The following is a 16,071-nucleotide window of genomic DNA, read 5'->3' on the forward strand; positions in this document are numbered from 1 at the left end:
CATCCTCCGGAAACCTACAACTCCAGGCACCCGGTCTCCAGCCTTCGGTTATTTTTTTCTCTCCATAGCCCGAATTCCTTCTTTCCCATTCTCCCACCTAAAACTTTCGGCTCTTCCCGCCTTCCCTCAAGGTAGCAATTTTCGGTTCTCCCCGCTTGCTCTCGAGCGAATTCCTCAAAGTCTTTTACTCTCTTAAATTAATCGCTTCACTAGCCCCACACTTCAGCTCTTTCCGTCTAAATCCTATTACTGTCGCCGGGCGTCAGTCGGCTGTTTCCGCCTCCTGTCACCCACCCTAGACACCGCCTTCGCTTTTTCCGGATCACCACAGTTACTTGTTTTTCCCCAGTCCCGATTCGCTTCGGCTATTTCCGGCTCCCCGGGGCCTCCCATTCTTTCTCTAGCCCCACCCCCGTTTACAACTTCGGCTCTTTCCGCCCCTCGCGATCTGCCCCTCAGCTCTTTCCGGCTTTTTCCGCCTTGCCTCGGCCTCACTCTCTACCTTCGGCTCTTTCCGCGGCCCTTCGGGAGAGCAGTCTGTGCCTCTCTCCTCCACTTGACGCCGCCTCCACCTCCCAGTTCCCCCTCCCACCTCGCCCTTCCTCCCGCCTCAGCCTCTTGGCACGTCCGGGCCCGAGCCGCCATTTTGTGTGAATTTCTGACTGCGGCGGGGGCCGGGAAGCCGGGGCACCAAGGGCGGGCAGACAGACAGACACAGTCGGCCTGTCTCCGCGGCCCGTTTCCTTTTCCTAAATTCCTTTTTTTTTTTTTTAATCGCCCTCGCTCGCTCTCCTCTTTTCCCTTTCCCCCTCGCTTGCTCCATTGCGCGCGGCCCGCGCTAATTACACCGAACCACCCACCAGTGTCCGTGTCCCCCGGGTCTCCCACCCCCGGGCCCGCAGCGGTGTGTGTGTGGGGGTGCTCTCGCCCCGATGAGGGCCCCGCGCCTGTGAGCGAGTGACCCCAGGGGCGTGCTGCGGAGAAAGCAGGCGGCGAGCGGCCCGCTGAGGCCTAGGCCGTGCATCCTACGCGGAGGTCGGCGCAGAGGTGATTCCGAAACTGAAAAATATACCCATTCCTATCAGGAGCCCTCAGAGCTGAAGTGTGCCCCTCCCGCCACGCCCAAGCAGTCCTTTTTCGTGCATTAACATCCCCTCCCCCCCAAAGGAACTATGGAGGCCGCGCCCGGGACCCCCCCGCCGCCGCCATCAGAGTCGCTGCCGCCGCCATCGCCACCACCGCCATCAACGCCTTCGCCTCCTCCGTGTTCCCCCGACGCCTGCCTGGCCACCCCGCACCTCCTCCACCACCGTCTCCCGCTCCCTGACGACAGGTCAGGCCCCCGGCCCGGCTGGGGCGGCGTCCCCGGGGGGAGGTTGAGGAGGAGGAGGAAGGGGGGCGGCCGCCATGTTGGGCCGGGCCGCGGAGGAGGAGGAGGAGGAGGAAGGGCGGGGTCGGTGGGTGTCTCTCGCTCGCTCGCTCTTTCTCACTTGCTTTCTCTCCCGGCCTCATGCGTTTCCCCCCCCTCGCGGCGCTCGCCCGCTCTCCCTCGCTCTCGCTCTGTCTTTTTTGGGCGCCATGCTGAGGGGAAGGTGAGGAGGCGCCCCCAGGACCCCCCGCGCCCGCCCTGGGGAGGGGGCGCCGGGGGCGGGGGGGCTTCGGAGGCCCACCGGGGTCCTGGCTGCCCCTGCTCCCGGAGCTGGCAGCCACGGGCCCGCCTGCCCGTCGCCTGGCTTCGGGGAAGGGAATGGGGGAGGGGCTCCCGGACCCTTTTGGGGGGGATCTCGAGCAACAGCTCCGCTCTTAGGGGTTTGGAGTCGGGGGTGGGCTCCCAGACCCCGGTAGTATCCTTTCTCCTGGGGGAGGTGTGCCCTGCCCTACTTGGAGAGGTACCCTAGCTTTTGTAGGAGGCAGGAAGTGGGGGTTCGTTAATTTCTTTCTCCATTCTTACGCGGGGGTCCTTTCGGTGGGGGCCTCTTGCACTTTTTTTTTTGGCGGGAGGTGTTTCCTAGCTGTTCTCTAGGGGGCAAAATTGGGAGGATCTCTCGCCCCTTTGGAAGCCCCTGCCTCTTTTTGGGGAGAAGAGCCTTCCCCATGCTTTCCTTAAAGGGAGGGGTCCTCCTGATTTTCGTAGGTAGGTGATGCGTTTATTGGCGGGGGTCGGGGGGGAAGCTGGTGAGGTTTGGTTTCCCTGCCTGGGAGAGGAGAGGAAGTTGGTCCCCTCTTTCTCGTGGGGTTCCCTCCTTTTTCGGGCTACAATGGGGCGCCATCCCTTCCGGGAGGAAAAAAACGAGGTTTCCTTGTGCTTTGGCAAGGGGTGAAAGGCAGCGCCCCCCTCCCCTTTATTAAGTGCGAAATGGGCTCGCCACATGCCCTTCTCTGGACGGTGAGAAAGGGGCCAGGCCGGCTCGTTTCAGCGAGAGGTTTGGGCCCCATTTACCCTGCGCCAGCAGAAGGTTGGGGTGCAGGGTTCGCGCACTCTTTTTTGGTGGGGCAGGGGAAGAGGTGGCTAGAGAGTGGATTTGGAAATCGTAGAAGGGTTTCAGCCGGCAGGAAAGTGAGTCTTGGAGGGAGTGGGGGTGGGGAGGGGAAGAGAAGGCGCTGGACAGATGGCTGCCCCGTCGCAGCCCGGGGCTGGGGAGTCGCAGAGGACCCTCCCTTAGACAGGGGTCTTAGCTAGGGCTTCCCATGCCAGGCACCACGGCCCCTTCTCCCCACTCCCACCTCCCCTTTTCCCTTTCTCCTTCACAGACCATACTTTGCCTTTTAAAAGAAATGCCACCCACATTCAGAGACACAAGTGCAGCAGTTTGGTGAGCTTTTACAAATTTTTTGTTTTGTTTTGTTCTGTTTTGTTCTAATTAAATGTATCGTCCTGGGAATCGCAGCCCATCGCAGCCTGACTCCAGTTCAAGGAAATAAACAGATTAGCAAAGGTCTGTTCGCTAAGCCCACGTTGGGCTTCCGGGCCCCCTCTTGGGGGCAGGTGCATTACTCAAAGGTGCTTACACGCTTTATTCGACCTCTAAGGAGTTCTCTTATGTCAGAAGTGTATGTCTTACAATGGGTTGGGATGGTAAGTAGCCTCTTTTATTGAGTAATTCAATTATCTCCCTCTTTTTGTCCCTTTCCTGCCTGCCTTCCTCCTCGCCTTTAGACCAAAGTGATGCTTGAGAGCGTGAATTTATATGTTCAAATCAGGATTCTAACCCTGTTGAGCCCTTTTAGACTTGCACATCCTTTTCGATGTTTAATTTTTAAAATTTGATGTACACAGTTTTCTCAAAAAAGAAAGTATTACTGTAACATGACAAAAACCTCTGTAAAAGGCCCATATGTTTTCAAGCCCTTGGTATCCCTCTTGCCATTTCAGTCCATTGCTTTGTCTCCAGCCTTCATCTTTGAAGAAAGTGGATACTTCAAGTCCATTTGTAGGAGATGAGGTTACTGAATTTGGTTTATGATGCTTGCGTGCAAGTTAATGCTCTCCCTCCCCTCTGCCCCAACTGCCCCAAAAAGATTGTGGTTCAAGTAGATGCAATTTTCTCATTTGACTCCGATGTCTCTTATGGTGATGGACGTTTAAATTAAGCAAGTCATTTGTAAAGTACCGTTTAAGCACCAAATCTGTAAAGTGTGTCAAGCCTCAGTTTCCTCTCCCCGTCTCCACTGTTCCTTTGTTCGAAAGCACATGCCTGACCGTGAAAAGTCGATGCAAACGTGTTACACACCCAGCCATGGTGGAGAGAACACTTCCTCCGGCCCCCAGTCCCCCCTCTCCTACATGTACAAGGAAAAAACAGCAACAGAAATGACTTGCAGAACCAAACACTACTTCTGATGTGTTTTACAAGCATAAGTTCTTCCGTTAAAAGACAAAACATGTTGAAGTTCCATTTTCCCTCTTGCCCACTTTTGGTCCCTGACATACTTTGTTAGAGAAAACTTTTTAACACACAGCCCTCTTCCCCTCCCAAGATCCTGTTTCCTTTTTTCCATTCTTAGGAGAAAAAAAATTCACGACATTTAGATGAGGAAACATGTAAACTGCGATTCAGTGGGCCACTTGTTTTGTTCTTCCTCTCGGTATGTTCACAGCTTAACTGCCGTGATGATCTTAGGTATGCAGAATCATTTGTGGGAGGAAGAAGTGTCCACACAGTCCAGTGTTCCTGCAAAACAATGTCTGAAGCACAAACTGAACACACGATCCAGTGCGCAGGGTCAGCCGAAAATGAATTGCATTTATTTGAAGTTTCCCATCTTTTGTAAAATTTTTCCTCCAGGAGCCAAGTGCAGAAACTGGATGCTAACAGATGAACCTTCCAAGTGACAAGGGCTACTAAGTGTAGAAGGATGCTTTTTTAACTTTACTTTTAAAAATGAAATGTTAAGGAAATTGCATTTCTTTTATAAGTGAAAATTTTAGTAGTCATTAATGTTAAAATATTTCCTCAAGCACTTAAAAATGCTCAGGCATATCAACACAGGGGTTTATTGTTTTTTCCTTCTCCAAGGAATCTCATCCATCAAATCCAAGAAGCCCCAGTAATTATGTCAAACTATTTCAGTAGTCTTTGTTTTTGAAATGTCACAGTACTACCTTTTCCCCTTCAAACTGATGTACCAGTATTAGTTAAATTTCAAATTAATGGATGTTGCAAAAAAAAAAAAAGGGTGTCACTCAGAATCCCTGATTTAACAGCAGCTCTTATACACTTGTAATCTTTAAAATTTTTAAGTTCTCTGGGGAGAGCTTTAATCTGAAAGCAAATAAAAATGTCCCAGTAGAAACAAAATCACTTGTGACCATGAAAACAGTTATTCTGGTCATAAACCCCTTTATATTTTTTATTCCCCTCAAATTTGCTCTTCAAAAGAAAAAAATGTGATTCCGCAAAAGGGCTTTCTAATTCATCACCTGTACTGTCTCCCAGATAGGGTTTCGATTTGCTCTGAAGGTTTAAATTTTTGATTCTTAACAAGCCGGAGTTTTCTTAAAGTAGAGCTAGCTATTGTAGAAAACCAGTAGTATGGCTTTACCTCAACCAGGAAGGCTGATCCCAAGGGAAAATTGTTTTGCATCTGTAGAAATGAAGGCTTTCCCAGCTGTTGACTGGCAAGTTAGAGATGAATGGTTGCTTCTGAGTTTGTGATTTCCCCTCCAGTTGAATGTAGACAATTTCATATTGGGCTGGTTCAGTAATTTGTTGTTGAATAATGCCTCTACCTCCGCTCCTTTCTCTTAGATCTTTTCCCTTCCCTGATGTGCGAGAAATGGATGTCTCAGGGTTGCCTTACTTGTTGTTCGCTTCTGTTACATTTTTGTGGTTATCAGGTTCCCAGAGCCATCTTGTTGTGTAGGCCAGATCCAGTTACAATAAATAACCTCTATGACGAAAATCTCTAATGAAACTATTTCCAAGCCTCTGTGGGTAGCTTCAGGTCAAACCATATTCCAGAGAACCTAATTTTGGTCCCTGCAGACGATATTTTCTAGTACCAGAGTGACTGGTTCTGACCCAGCTTAGGTTAGAAGAAAATAATTCAGAGCAAATAGGAAGTGAAGTGGCTGAGTTTCTAAATGAGCAAGGTGCTCACCTGTACCTTGGTAACATAACGACTGACATAATAGGAGAAGAAAAAGGATTGTTTCTGAGATTTCTGGCAGTTGGTATTTAATAAACTGATTCCAAGATCCGTAGGAGCAAGTCTGCTCACGGGTGGAGGGAATCCTGTTAAATTGTCTAAGGTCGGTTTCAGAGTTAGAACCCAATGGGAAGAGTGGAAAAGCTGCCTGTTTGGGTGGCATGTAAAGTTCATTTGAGAAAGTTAAGGTAAAACAGATTGTTTGGTATCAGGGATTTGGCTTTCCAAATTTATTGGCTGAGTCTTTGCTGCAGGCCTCTTTTGCTTTTGATAGTTCATGAAGAGGCAGTCTTGAAGACATTGTGCAAAGTTTTTTGCCTCGATTTAGTAACAATATGAGGTTATGAGAGCAGTTCTTCAAATTTTTTTAAAAATTTATTTATTTTTGGCTGCCTTGGGTCTTTGTTGCTGCGCATGGGCTTTCTTTAGTTGCGGCGAGCAGGGACTACTCTTTGTTGCGGACCCTGGGCTCTAGGCCTGCGGGCTTCAGTAGTTGTGGCTCACAGGCTTTAGAGCACAGGCTCAGTAGTTGTTGCCCACGGGCTTAGTTGCTCCGTGGCATGTGAGATCTTACCGGACTGGGGCTCGAACCCGTGTCCCCTGCATTGGCAGGCGGATTCTTAACCACTGAGCAACCAGGGAAGCCCATGAGGGCAGTTCTTAAAATACATTTCTGACCCTTAGTCAGTTGATGACCAAGATGAAGACATGGCCTCTTAGATGGTGTAGACGTAGTTGCATCCTGCTTTTGGAATAATTTTTTTAGTAGTACATAGGTTATTTGCTCAGAGCATAGTTTGCTTCTGTTGGCCAAATTGCTCTGGGTAGAGGATCTTTCTCGTTTTTTTATTTTTGTTATTTTTCATTTGTGTGAACTGGTGACTCAGCTCGCTATTTGTAAGGCAAGTGGTGACATCTTTTGAACATTGGAGGTGGCAACAGGATATGAAGGAACAGCGTGGGTTTGGAGGCAGATAAGATTGTGTTCAGTGTGCAGTGGCCACCGAGGATAATGCCCTCCTCTCAGGGGCATTGCGGTCAAATGGGCACATGCGGAACACCCACACAATGCCTGGCATTCAGAGAATCTTGGTTTCTTTATCTTCCTGCTGTCCCTACTAGAGAAAAACTCTAAATAGAATTTACAGTCTGGTGTATAAACAGAAGTAAGAATAACATCTGTGTTTTTGAAGGAAGTCAATTTATCTTTCACTTCTTAGGTTTCTGGTCAGCAATTTAATTGCAAGGAGCTGATTGGGGTTTCAACTAAGTGGAAGCCATCTTAAGGCATTTCTTGCTGGCTCAGTGTCATTATACGATGCTGCAACAGTCATGCTTTCTTGAGCTCATGTTGGCTACCTTTTCCTGCTCATCTTTTGCAATAAGAGTCTGAGTCAGGGCTACAGCCTTGGTAGGCCTCCTGAGACCAGGGAAACCAGGGCTCTAGCACCTCACCCACTGCTAACCAGTCATGTCCCCTTAAGTAAGTCCTTTACCCTCACCAGAGTCAGAGAGAAATGAGCACGGTCTGTCCCAGCTCCAAGATTCTCCCACCCCTTGATGATTTGGCTGAGTCAGTTAAGGTTTTGTTCATTCAGCAGCCAGGCTTGCCTCGTGCTTTTCTTGGAGCCGAACAGTCTTCGGAGTGTTCAAGGAGCCCTTCTCTCCTCGGGACTTCATTTAGAGTTGGGCAGAAGTTGGTACCGCCTTTACCAGGCCTCATGTTACCTTCCCGTATCTGCCCTGCCTTCTGCTGCTTCTGGCCACGGTGAGGCACGGTTGCTGCTACTGCAGCTCCTGATACCCAGCTGCAGAGTAGATGCCTTGAAAATGAATTGTAAGGGTAGGCTAAGTGGCTAGATTCCAGGAAGAGCTGTTAGAGAAACCTTGGCTCAGCAGCTTAGCTGAATTCCAGGCTGGATCCCTTGTCCCTGTAGAGTGATCCCAGAAAACCTTACACTTCAGAGCCATAAAGCTTAATAGAGCCTGGATGCCGCCTGCTCCCTCCACACCAGGCAGGCCCAGTTCTGTAGAGAGATGGTGGGGAGTGGTGGCTGGCTGTGGACGTGGGTGTCAGGCAGACTGGATGTGCCGCAAGTTACTCATCTCCTAGGTCAGTCTCCTGGCCTTCCCAAAGGTGTGACAGTTCCTCTTGGGCATTGTCATGTGAAGGTCAAAGATTACCTGCCCCGGGGGCTGTCTGAGTGCTTTTCATGCATTAGCTCACCTTAGTCCTACTGCTGAGAAACTGAAACAGAAGTGAAGTCACTTGTTGAAGGTCACAGAACTGTTGGGTGTGGAGGCAGTTAGAACCCAGCCAGCCTGTACCCAGACCTGAGGTCTATACCCAGAGGCCGTCCTGGATCTGGCACAATATCTCTCAAACTGCAGCACACAGGCATTAGTGGGATATAAGGTCCATTTATTGATTTGCCTCCTGTATGTGGAAAACAAATGGACGAGGGTAGAAAAAGCAGAGTACCGCAGAGGTTAAATGTGGCTTTGTGAAAGTTTATAAGCTGAGTTTTATTGGAACATTCGTTTATCTTGTCTGCGGCTACTTTTGCGCTAAACAGCAGAGTTGACTAGGTGGGACGGAGACTGTGTGGCCCGCATGGCCTAAAGTGTTTCTTGCTGCTCTCTGCGCTGGTCTTGTGGGCCTAGTGCCTGGAGGGTGTACACAGCAGCCACCCTCGTTTATCTTTGTTGTGGTGGTGGAGGTGTTGGGGGCAATGGGAGGGGACTTTAAAGTTGTCCACAGAGAGAGGGGGGCTGTGCTACTACTGCCCCTCCATGACTTGTTGAGGTTCCATCATCCCTGTGTTCCACTCCTTCCAGTGGATGTAGAGGCCCACAGCCAGGCTTTTGAACCTTTAAATTGAAGGGATGTTAATTCATTAGAAGGAACCGGAGACCTCTTGAAGTCCAGTGAGGAAATGGATGGCAGCTAACACATCCCTTCTGTGGCCCGACCCAAGGGAGCTGGGCCCAGACGTGAGTGTCACTTGGCTAAACCTCCACTGCAGGTGGCTTGGATTATTGCCCTCCTCATTTTCCTAACAGACACCAGGGCTTAGGTTTCCTTGGGATTCCAGGCCCTGCCATTGCACAGGGCACCAGTCCCCGGAAGCACAGCCTTTCAGCGACAGAGGCGGCCCCTGGCTGCAGTCCTGAGGTGGCTGACTGGCAGCCATGTTCATCTGCTCGGTTGGTGCACCAGTCACATAGGGGCTCTTGTCATTTACCCTCTGGTCTATCAGGAAGCCCTCGATAAAAACCTTGGTGAATGTGTTTGTGACCTTAGTGACCTATTTAGAGTTTTAAGTGATCCAGGTTGCTGCCTGTGAAATGGTTCAATGTCTGTGTTGATGAAATTGACAACGAGGGTGTGGATGGCTTAGATCGATGCCTGTTTGTGTAGACCATATCCCAAGCACCCACCCAGTCTATACCTGGCCCTGTGCTGGGCCCTTGGAAACTCAGGATGACTGCCAGCCTCTTCTCCGCCCTCCAGGAGCCCACCGTTGACTGGAAGTTAACAAATAATTCTACACAGATAGTTGTGTATACAAACAAGAAATTTTTGCGTCGTAGGCCAGGTCTCTTTTAAGAGGAAAATGTTAATACTTTGTCTTGGCTGAATGGAACCAAATTGATTACCCTGAAAAAATTATAAGCAAGAAGTCTTAGTTCACAAGTTTCATGGTTCGATTTTCCTTTCTGGAATAATAAAAATCATCTCTCTTTGGATGAGAACCAGCATCTTTCCAGCTTGAAGCAGTCCAAAGCGTGGTTGGCCTGAGAAGGTGGTTAGGAGATTCTTTGTTGCTGCGAAGCAGATTTCAGAGGTTCATCTGACAGGAAAAACTTGGATCAGAGAGATGCCTTTATCAAGAACATGAGCTGTTTTCAGAGCGAGTGGGAGTAGGAGAATAGCTATTTGAGCAAAGAAGAGGACACTTTTGACTCAAAGATTCGTCTAGCAAGCTGGATTTTTCTTGGTCAGCTTGTTTTAAACTCTACAGAAATGTTCTGCCTAAAAGGTTTGTGTGCTTGGACGAACCCCAGTGTGGATGCCACACACTTGGGAGTGTAGCAATCCTTCTAGCGTTAGAGGACTTTGGAATTTTCTTCCCTTGGCTTCATGTTGCTTTCTGTCCCTCTTGGGATAAGTCCTATCCTGTTTGTTTTTTTGCTAGGATTCCTTGGACCTTTGTGAGCACATCTTTTTTTTTTTTTTTTTTTTTTTTTAAGACACTATTTATTTATTTACTTACTTATTTTGGCTGCATTGGGTTTTCATTGCTGGGCACGGGCTTTCTGTAGTTGCGGGGAGCGGGGTTACTCTTCGTTATGGTGTGCAGGCTTCTCATTGCGGTGGCTTCTCTTGTTGCAGAGCATGGACTCTAGGTGCACGGGCTTCAGTAGTTGTGGCACGCAGGCTCAGTAGTTGTGGCTCACGGGCTCTAGGGCGCAGGCTCAGTAGTTGTGACACACGGGCTCAGTTGCTCCGCGGCATGTGGGATCTTCCTGGAGCAGGGCTCAAACCTGTGTCCCCTGCATTGGCAGGCGGATTCTTAACCACTGCACCACCAGGAAAGTCCCTTCTGGGCACCTCTTATTCCCTAAACTATTCAGATGTCTTTGGTCATATTTTTGAATGTCCCAATTCCATTCATTTGATGTTGGATGGCCTGGATTGGCATTGTGTCTTTGCATGTTGATAGTTTTTACTCCTAAGTAGTTATTCTGGGCCAGGTTGGTGCTAAATACTTGGTTTACATGGTTTCAGGGAATTCTTTCTAGGAGGATATATATCCATCCTGGAGGTTCCTTTACTGCCTTCACTTCACAATTGAAACAGGGCACAGAGTGTTTAAGGAGCTTGCCCGGTGTCTTAGTATCTTACTTTGGCATCTTTTGCAGTACTGTTTCATTTAGTCTGTTTTCTGTACCTATGTCTTATTTTTTTCCAACTCAAGTATAAATTTCAGGGTGAGAGTTGTTTTGTTTGTTGGCCTGTTTAGTAAATTATTCTTTTTTGGATAATTTCTAATTGTCTCAAGGGTTGAGGTTAAGAGCTGGACCTGGAGTCACTCTGGTTCCAGTTCTGCTTCCTCCTGCTGTGACGCTGTGTTCTTCCCATCTTTGAGCCTCAGTTTATTTGTCTATAAAATGGGGATACTAGTGAATTGCTACCGCATATGTTTGTTAATGGGTTTCAGTGACAGATGTGCAGAAGTGGAGAGCACAGCAGTGTGGTGCTTGGCATGGAAATTGCTGCTACAGGATGTTAGTAGTGAATATTTCCTATGGCTCTTGGATTTTATAAGACCCTGGGGTGCCCAGGAAGGTTTTGTAGTTGAGGAAACCACAGCAGAGATGTGAGGTCTGGTGGAGGCCCCCTGCCTTGAACTCCAGCTCTTTGCTAGGGAAATTAACTTCTTGAGGACCTTGATGAGCTCTATTCACTTTACTGAGAGGTTGTCCCCACCCAGGGCATCTTTTTTATTTTTTAACTTTTTCTTAGGGAAATTTTCTAACATATTTAAGAGAAGAGAAAATAGTATAATAGATTGCCTTATACCTACCACCGGTTTCAACAGTTATACGCATTTTGCGAATTTTGGTTCATCTCACCTCCCCCCATCCCCCTTGAGTATTTTATTTTATTTTATTTATTTATTTTTTTTTTGTCGTACGCGGGCCTCTCACTGTTGTGGCCTCTCCCGTTGCGGAGCACAGGCTCTGGACGCGCAGGCTCAGCGGCCATGGCTCACGGGCCCAGCCGCTCCGCGGCATGTGGGATCCTCCCGGACTGGGGCACGAACCCGTGTGCCCTGCATCGGCAGGCGGGTTCTCAACCACTGCGCCACCAGGGAAGCCCCCCCTTGAGTATTTTAAAGCACATCCCAGACCTCATCTCATTTCACCCATACATTCTTCAGTATGAATCTTTAACTTAATTCTTTTTAACATAACCACAAAACCATAATCATGCCTAACAAAATTAACAGTAATTACTTAGTATCTCAAATACCCAATCCGGGTTCAGATTTCTCCAGTTTCCCCCATGTTGACTTCTGGCAGTAGGTGTGTTCATGTCAGGGTCCTGGCACTGGACAGGCTGTCTTGCTTCCGTTGAAGTGAGGGGTTCGGGCTGCGGCTTGGGCTTCTCCTGTGGTTGGTTTGTGCTTGCTGCTTGGGTGGTGTCTGTGATGTGGGCATGTTGCCATGGAAATGCTGTGATGTCACTGAGCCAGTTATGACCACACCTGAGAGTGTTGAGGGGGAGGGAGACACGGAGCTTCTTTGCTCTTGATCTGTGGTTGATGAACCTGGGTAGTAAGGACACTGAAAAACATGTGCAAGACCCAGAGGTTTATTTCAAGAATTTCCTGCCTCTGAAAAATCCCTCAGTGAGGTTCCCCTCTTGGCTGCTTTACCACGGCCTAAATCGAGGGAAGGTCTGGGGGCCTTCCTCAGGCATGAGCCCTGAGCCAGTTTTGTAAAGGAAAGGCTCCGTGCCTTCACTCCTAGTAAATGACTGTCCTGCAGGGTTGGATTTAGAGATCCTGGACTTCTGCATTTAGGCCTGTTGTTTAACACTTGAAGAGGCGGAGCCTCCTTGTAATTTTCGTAATCTTGTCCCTAATTAATGGGTCATTCAGAGCCTACCCAGGCAGTTTGTTGAGAGTTTGGGCAGTTAATGATCATAACCCTGACCTTCACATTAACCTAGCCGCCTCTTGTCAAGGGCTGCCATGATCTTCAGGTAACAGCCACTGCTCCCATGCGTTTTCATCTTTTTTGTTTCTTGCCTGTCTCTCCTCTTTCTCTCTCATGTTTCTTTTGTAAATCAGGTAGATCCATAAACCCAGGCCCCTTTCATCTTCCATCCAAGTCTCGTCTAGAGGATTTCCGTGTTGCCAAACTTCATTTTTGTAAGGGACCTTTTTCCTGGGGCTCAGCTCTCGCTGTGCCTTTTCCTTCTGGTCAGCCACTTTGTTACTTTCTCATACCCCCTAGATGAGAGCTGAGGAAGGGGAGATGTCGATTTGTCAGTTTTGTCAGCAGGATTTATTGGCAGAGGATGGTGGCACAGACGGGCCAAGAAAAGTGAGAACTTGTTGGCCAGCAGTTAGCAGTGGTCCCCGAGGGGAGTTGGCTGTAGCTTCTCCATAGAAAAAAATGCTTCCCAGTAAGCACTGCAGCTGGTTTAGGATTATCCATGTGGAGGTGTGCTCATGCTAGCTGGTTCTTAATACCAATAGCTATTATTTGTCTGGTACTTACTTTGTGCCTGCCCCCCATGTCAAGGGTTTTATCCATGTTATCTAGTTTAACCCTCACAACCCCTTGAGGTAGGTACTACACTTATCCTGTTCTGCAGATGAGAAAACCAAGGCTCAGGTTCCGTACCAAGAGCACACGCTAGGGAAGACGCAGAGCTGGTTGAGTTACTTGGTCTGCAAAAGGAAGCAGGATGCCCAAATCTGTGGACTGGTGGGTGAGCCCAGCCTCCTTTGAAGCATTAGGTTTCTTTCCAGGACTGTTTTTGCCAAGCCCATGGTATGTGATGAACCTGACATACTTCTGTGCCCTGTGGAGTTAGCCCAGTGGGCATTCCTTAGAATGGGCACCCTGATCTCTTCTTTGACCCAAAAGGAGGAGTTGGCCATCACCAGGTCTGCAAGTGGAAACTTAAATGCCCTGGATGCTTAGCCCAGGAGGCACAAGGCAGAACTGAGCCTCAGCAAGGCACTGGCCTTTTCCTGCTTCCTCCCGGGCATCCATTCCAGGTTGGTTGCCCAGCGTGGTTGGTTTCTAGTTCCTGATGGCTCCGGCAGGCCAGCCCTGGTGCAGCCGTCCAGCGCGTTGCCAGTCCAGGCTCTGGGAGTTCAGTGGTCTCCGCCCAGGCCGATGCTTCAGGGTTTCTCCTACATGCTTGTCTCAAGAAGGTTTGGCACGTCGATTGAAATGATTAGCGCAGTGGGGCTTCCCCCACTTTTCTTGGGGGATCACGTCACAGTCTGTTCAGCCCGCTCCCTCGGTATTTAATCCCACTCTGACATGGATTTTGCTGGCAGTCTGTTCAGTGGCACCGCTTAACCCCAGTTGCTATTTTATGGAGCAGCCTTTGTGCGGTTGTGTCAGTGGCCCACAGCATTCCTGCCTCTCTCCCAGTTGGCTTGATTTTCTTTCTTTCTTTTTTTTCTTCTGGTAAACAGTCTGAAGAAAATAGGCCCTGTATTCATGCAGGACGTTTAGCTTGGAATCTCCAGCATTATCAAGGGGAACCCCCTCAGGTGACCAGAGGTGGGCCCAGGGCTTGGAAGAGTTGGAGAGCATGGTGGGCCAGATGGTGGTGAGAAGGGTCAGTGGGCAGTCAAGTGTCACCATCCCCGCGTCCCCTCTAACATCCCATTCCCCTTCAGAAATCACCAGGGATTTTTTGATGCTATTTATTTTGCAGCTGCTCCCAACTCCAGGGGAACAAAGTTTCAAGTATTCACTACCCGGTTTGTAAAAAGTTGTAGATTCTCACTGAGCGCACATCTGCCTGGGGCTGTTAATATAGATAATGCAGAGAATTTCTCTTTGGCTAAAAGTCTTTGAAGGGTGGTTTTGGATGCTGTCCCTCCCTGCCTTTGGAATGAAAAGGCATTCTTCTGGAGCCATTCTTGAGGATGGTTGAAGCTCTTGGAGTTGCTTAGATGGTCTTTTGTTCCCCTCCTCCTGCGAATGTTAGCAGTGATGTGTAGCAGCAGGACAGGGATGGAGGCCTCAGCTGACCCTGGGCAAGACCTTCGCTGGCCGTGCCACGGCATCCTTGCCCGTGAATGTAGAGGTGGAGGAGTGTCTGCGGGTGCCGGCCTCTCTGGCTCAGCTGCCCCGGCCCTGTATCACAGACACTGCCCTGTGGCCTGGGTTTCTTGTAATCTGTATCTTTTCCTGCAAGGACAGTGCAGAACAGGAGGTGCTCAAGGACCCGGCACAGAAGATGCTCAGAAATGTTTGTGGCATCAAGTAGGCGGTCGATGAGTGGGCTCCCCCTTCCCTTTCCGTCCTCAGCAATAGAGGAAGAACGGTGAGCTTAGAGCCAGTTTCTGGCTTTTTCGTGTCCCCCCCGTCTATCTGACCTCGACAGATCCTTTCACCTGCTATCCCTTTAAGTTCCTCCTGTTTGAAAATGAGGGGGTTGATGGTGCACCGCTGTCCCTTCCACTCTGACACGCCTCTTCTGGTTCCAGGAGGGTCTTTTGCGATCTTGGGCTTTCTTCTCATCTGGGCTTCTGGGCCCCCAGGCAGTTTCTGTCTTCCTGGGTTCCCTTCATCCCTGCTCTGGGATTCTGGGTTCTTTCAGCTTTTTCCTTTCCGGACTAAAGTGTGGAGAATGATGATGCTTTTTTTTGTTTAGCTTTTCTTCATAGACCCCAACCCCTTCCTCTCCGGTCTGTCCCTGGGCCTTCCCTAGTTCCATAGCGTCTGTCTAGTCTGTCTGTCCCTGTATTTCTCCTGAGGTGTGGCGCGACCTGGCCCGCCCAGCAGTTTTCCCAGCAGGGAACAGTCTTTTCAGCGTGCTTCCTCGGTAGGAAAAGGCCCAGGCCTCGCCAGCAGCAAGTTTGCCCTGTCCATTAGTAACAGCTTCCCCCTCAGCTTGGCGAGTTTGCCAAAACCAGTTTCCCCAGTTAGGTGGCGCTTTTACCGCAGACAAGGCCATTCTGGCAGAGTTGCCTCATCCCATGAGAGTTTTGCTCCCACGAGAGTGGCTCCTGGTGTGGGCCGCACCCAAGCCAAAAGGTGCCTCACTTGTCAGGAATGCCGCCTCCTGCCTCCTCCACAGCTGGCTTGGTGTCTTCCCTCTGGACTGGCCCGCGACAGCCTGGAGGTTCCAGGGGAACAGCACGAGGTACCCATCGGTCACCTCTCTGTATTCTTTTCTTTGAAACATCGGGAGGAGTTTTTGGTCCTGCATTCTGTTTGAGAGCTGCCCTTGACCTCTGCCAGGGTAACCGTGGGGCTGTACCACTTGGATTTGAAGCTGCCCCGACCCCTTTGATGGGAGTGAGAGTTAATGGACGGGGCCCCTTGTGGTGGGGAGCAGCGTGGAGGCGCCCAAAGGGAGCAGTGCGAGGGAAAGGGCTGTGGAGGATCCTCAAGAGAGGTCGGCAGTTGTTTCTCCCCAAAGCCGTTAGAACCTTCAGGGCTCCAGGGGCCGGGCTCGCCTGATGAGCTTGTTCCCACGCTGACCGGCTCCCACCTGAACGGCTGAGGCCTTTTCGGCCTAGATTAGTTCTCCATGTGGTTAGCCTTTTAGGTCCTGGGTTCATTATGTTACTCTCTATCTTCTCATTCTCTTTGTGGGTCTTAATTAATGGAGAAGGAAGGAGTTTTTTATGCTCTCACACATACTTTGCC

At 49.7% G+C, this 16,071-nt stretch overlaps 1 protein-coding gene across 1 annotated transcript in view; it reads left to right on the top strand.

Moving 5' to 3' along the window:
* Positions 1-654: 654 nt before the first annotated feature.
* Positions 655-16,071, top strand: part of ZC3H4 (zinc finger CCCH-type containing 4) — a 43,836-nt gene continuing 28,419 nt past the window's right edge. Inside the window, 2 exon segments of the mRNA XM_067018432.1 lie at positions 655-1,047; positions 1,168-1,333. Of these exon segments, the coding sequence (XP_066874533.1) occupies positions 1,173-1,333 (161 nt within the window). The 5' untranslated portion in view covers positions 655-1,047; positions 1,168-1,172.

This window comes from Kogia breviceps, chromosome 18 (genome assembly GCF_026419965.1).
Source record: "Kogia breviceps isolate mKogBre1 chromosome 18, mKogBre1 haplotype 1, whole genome shotgun sequence".
NCBI classification, from domain to species: Eukaryota; Metazoa; Chordata; class Mammalia; order Artiodactyla; family Physeteridae; genus Kogia; species Kogia breviceps.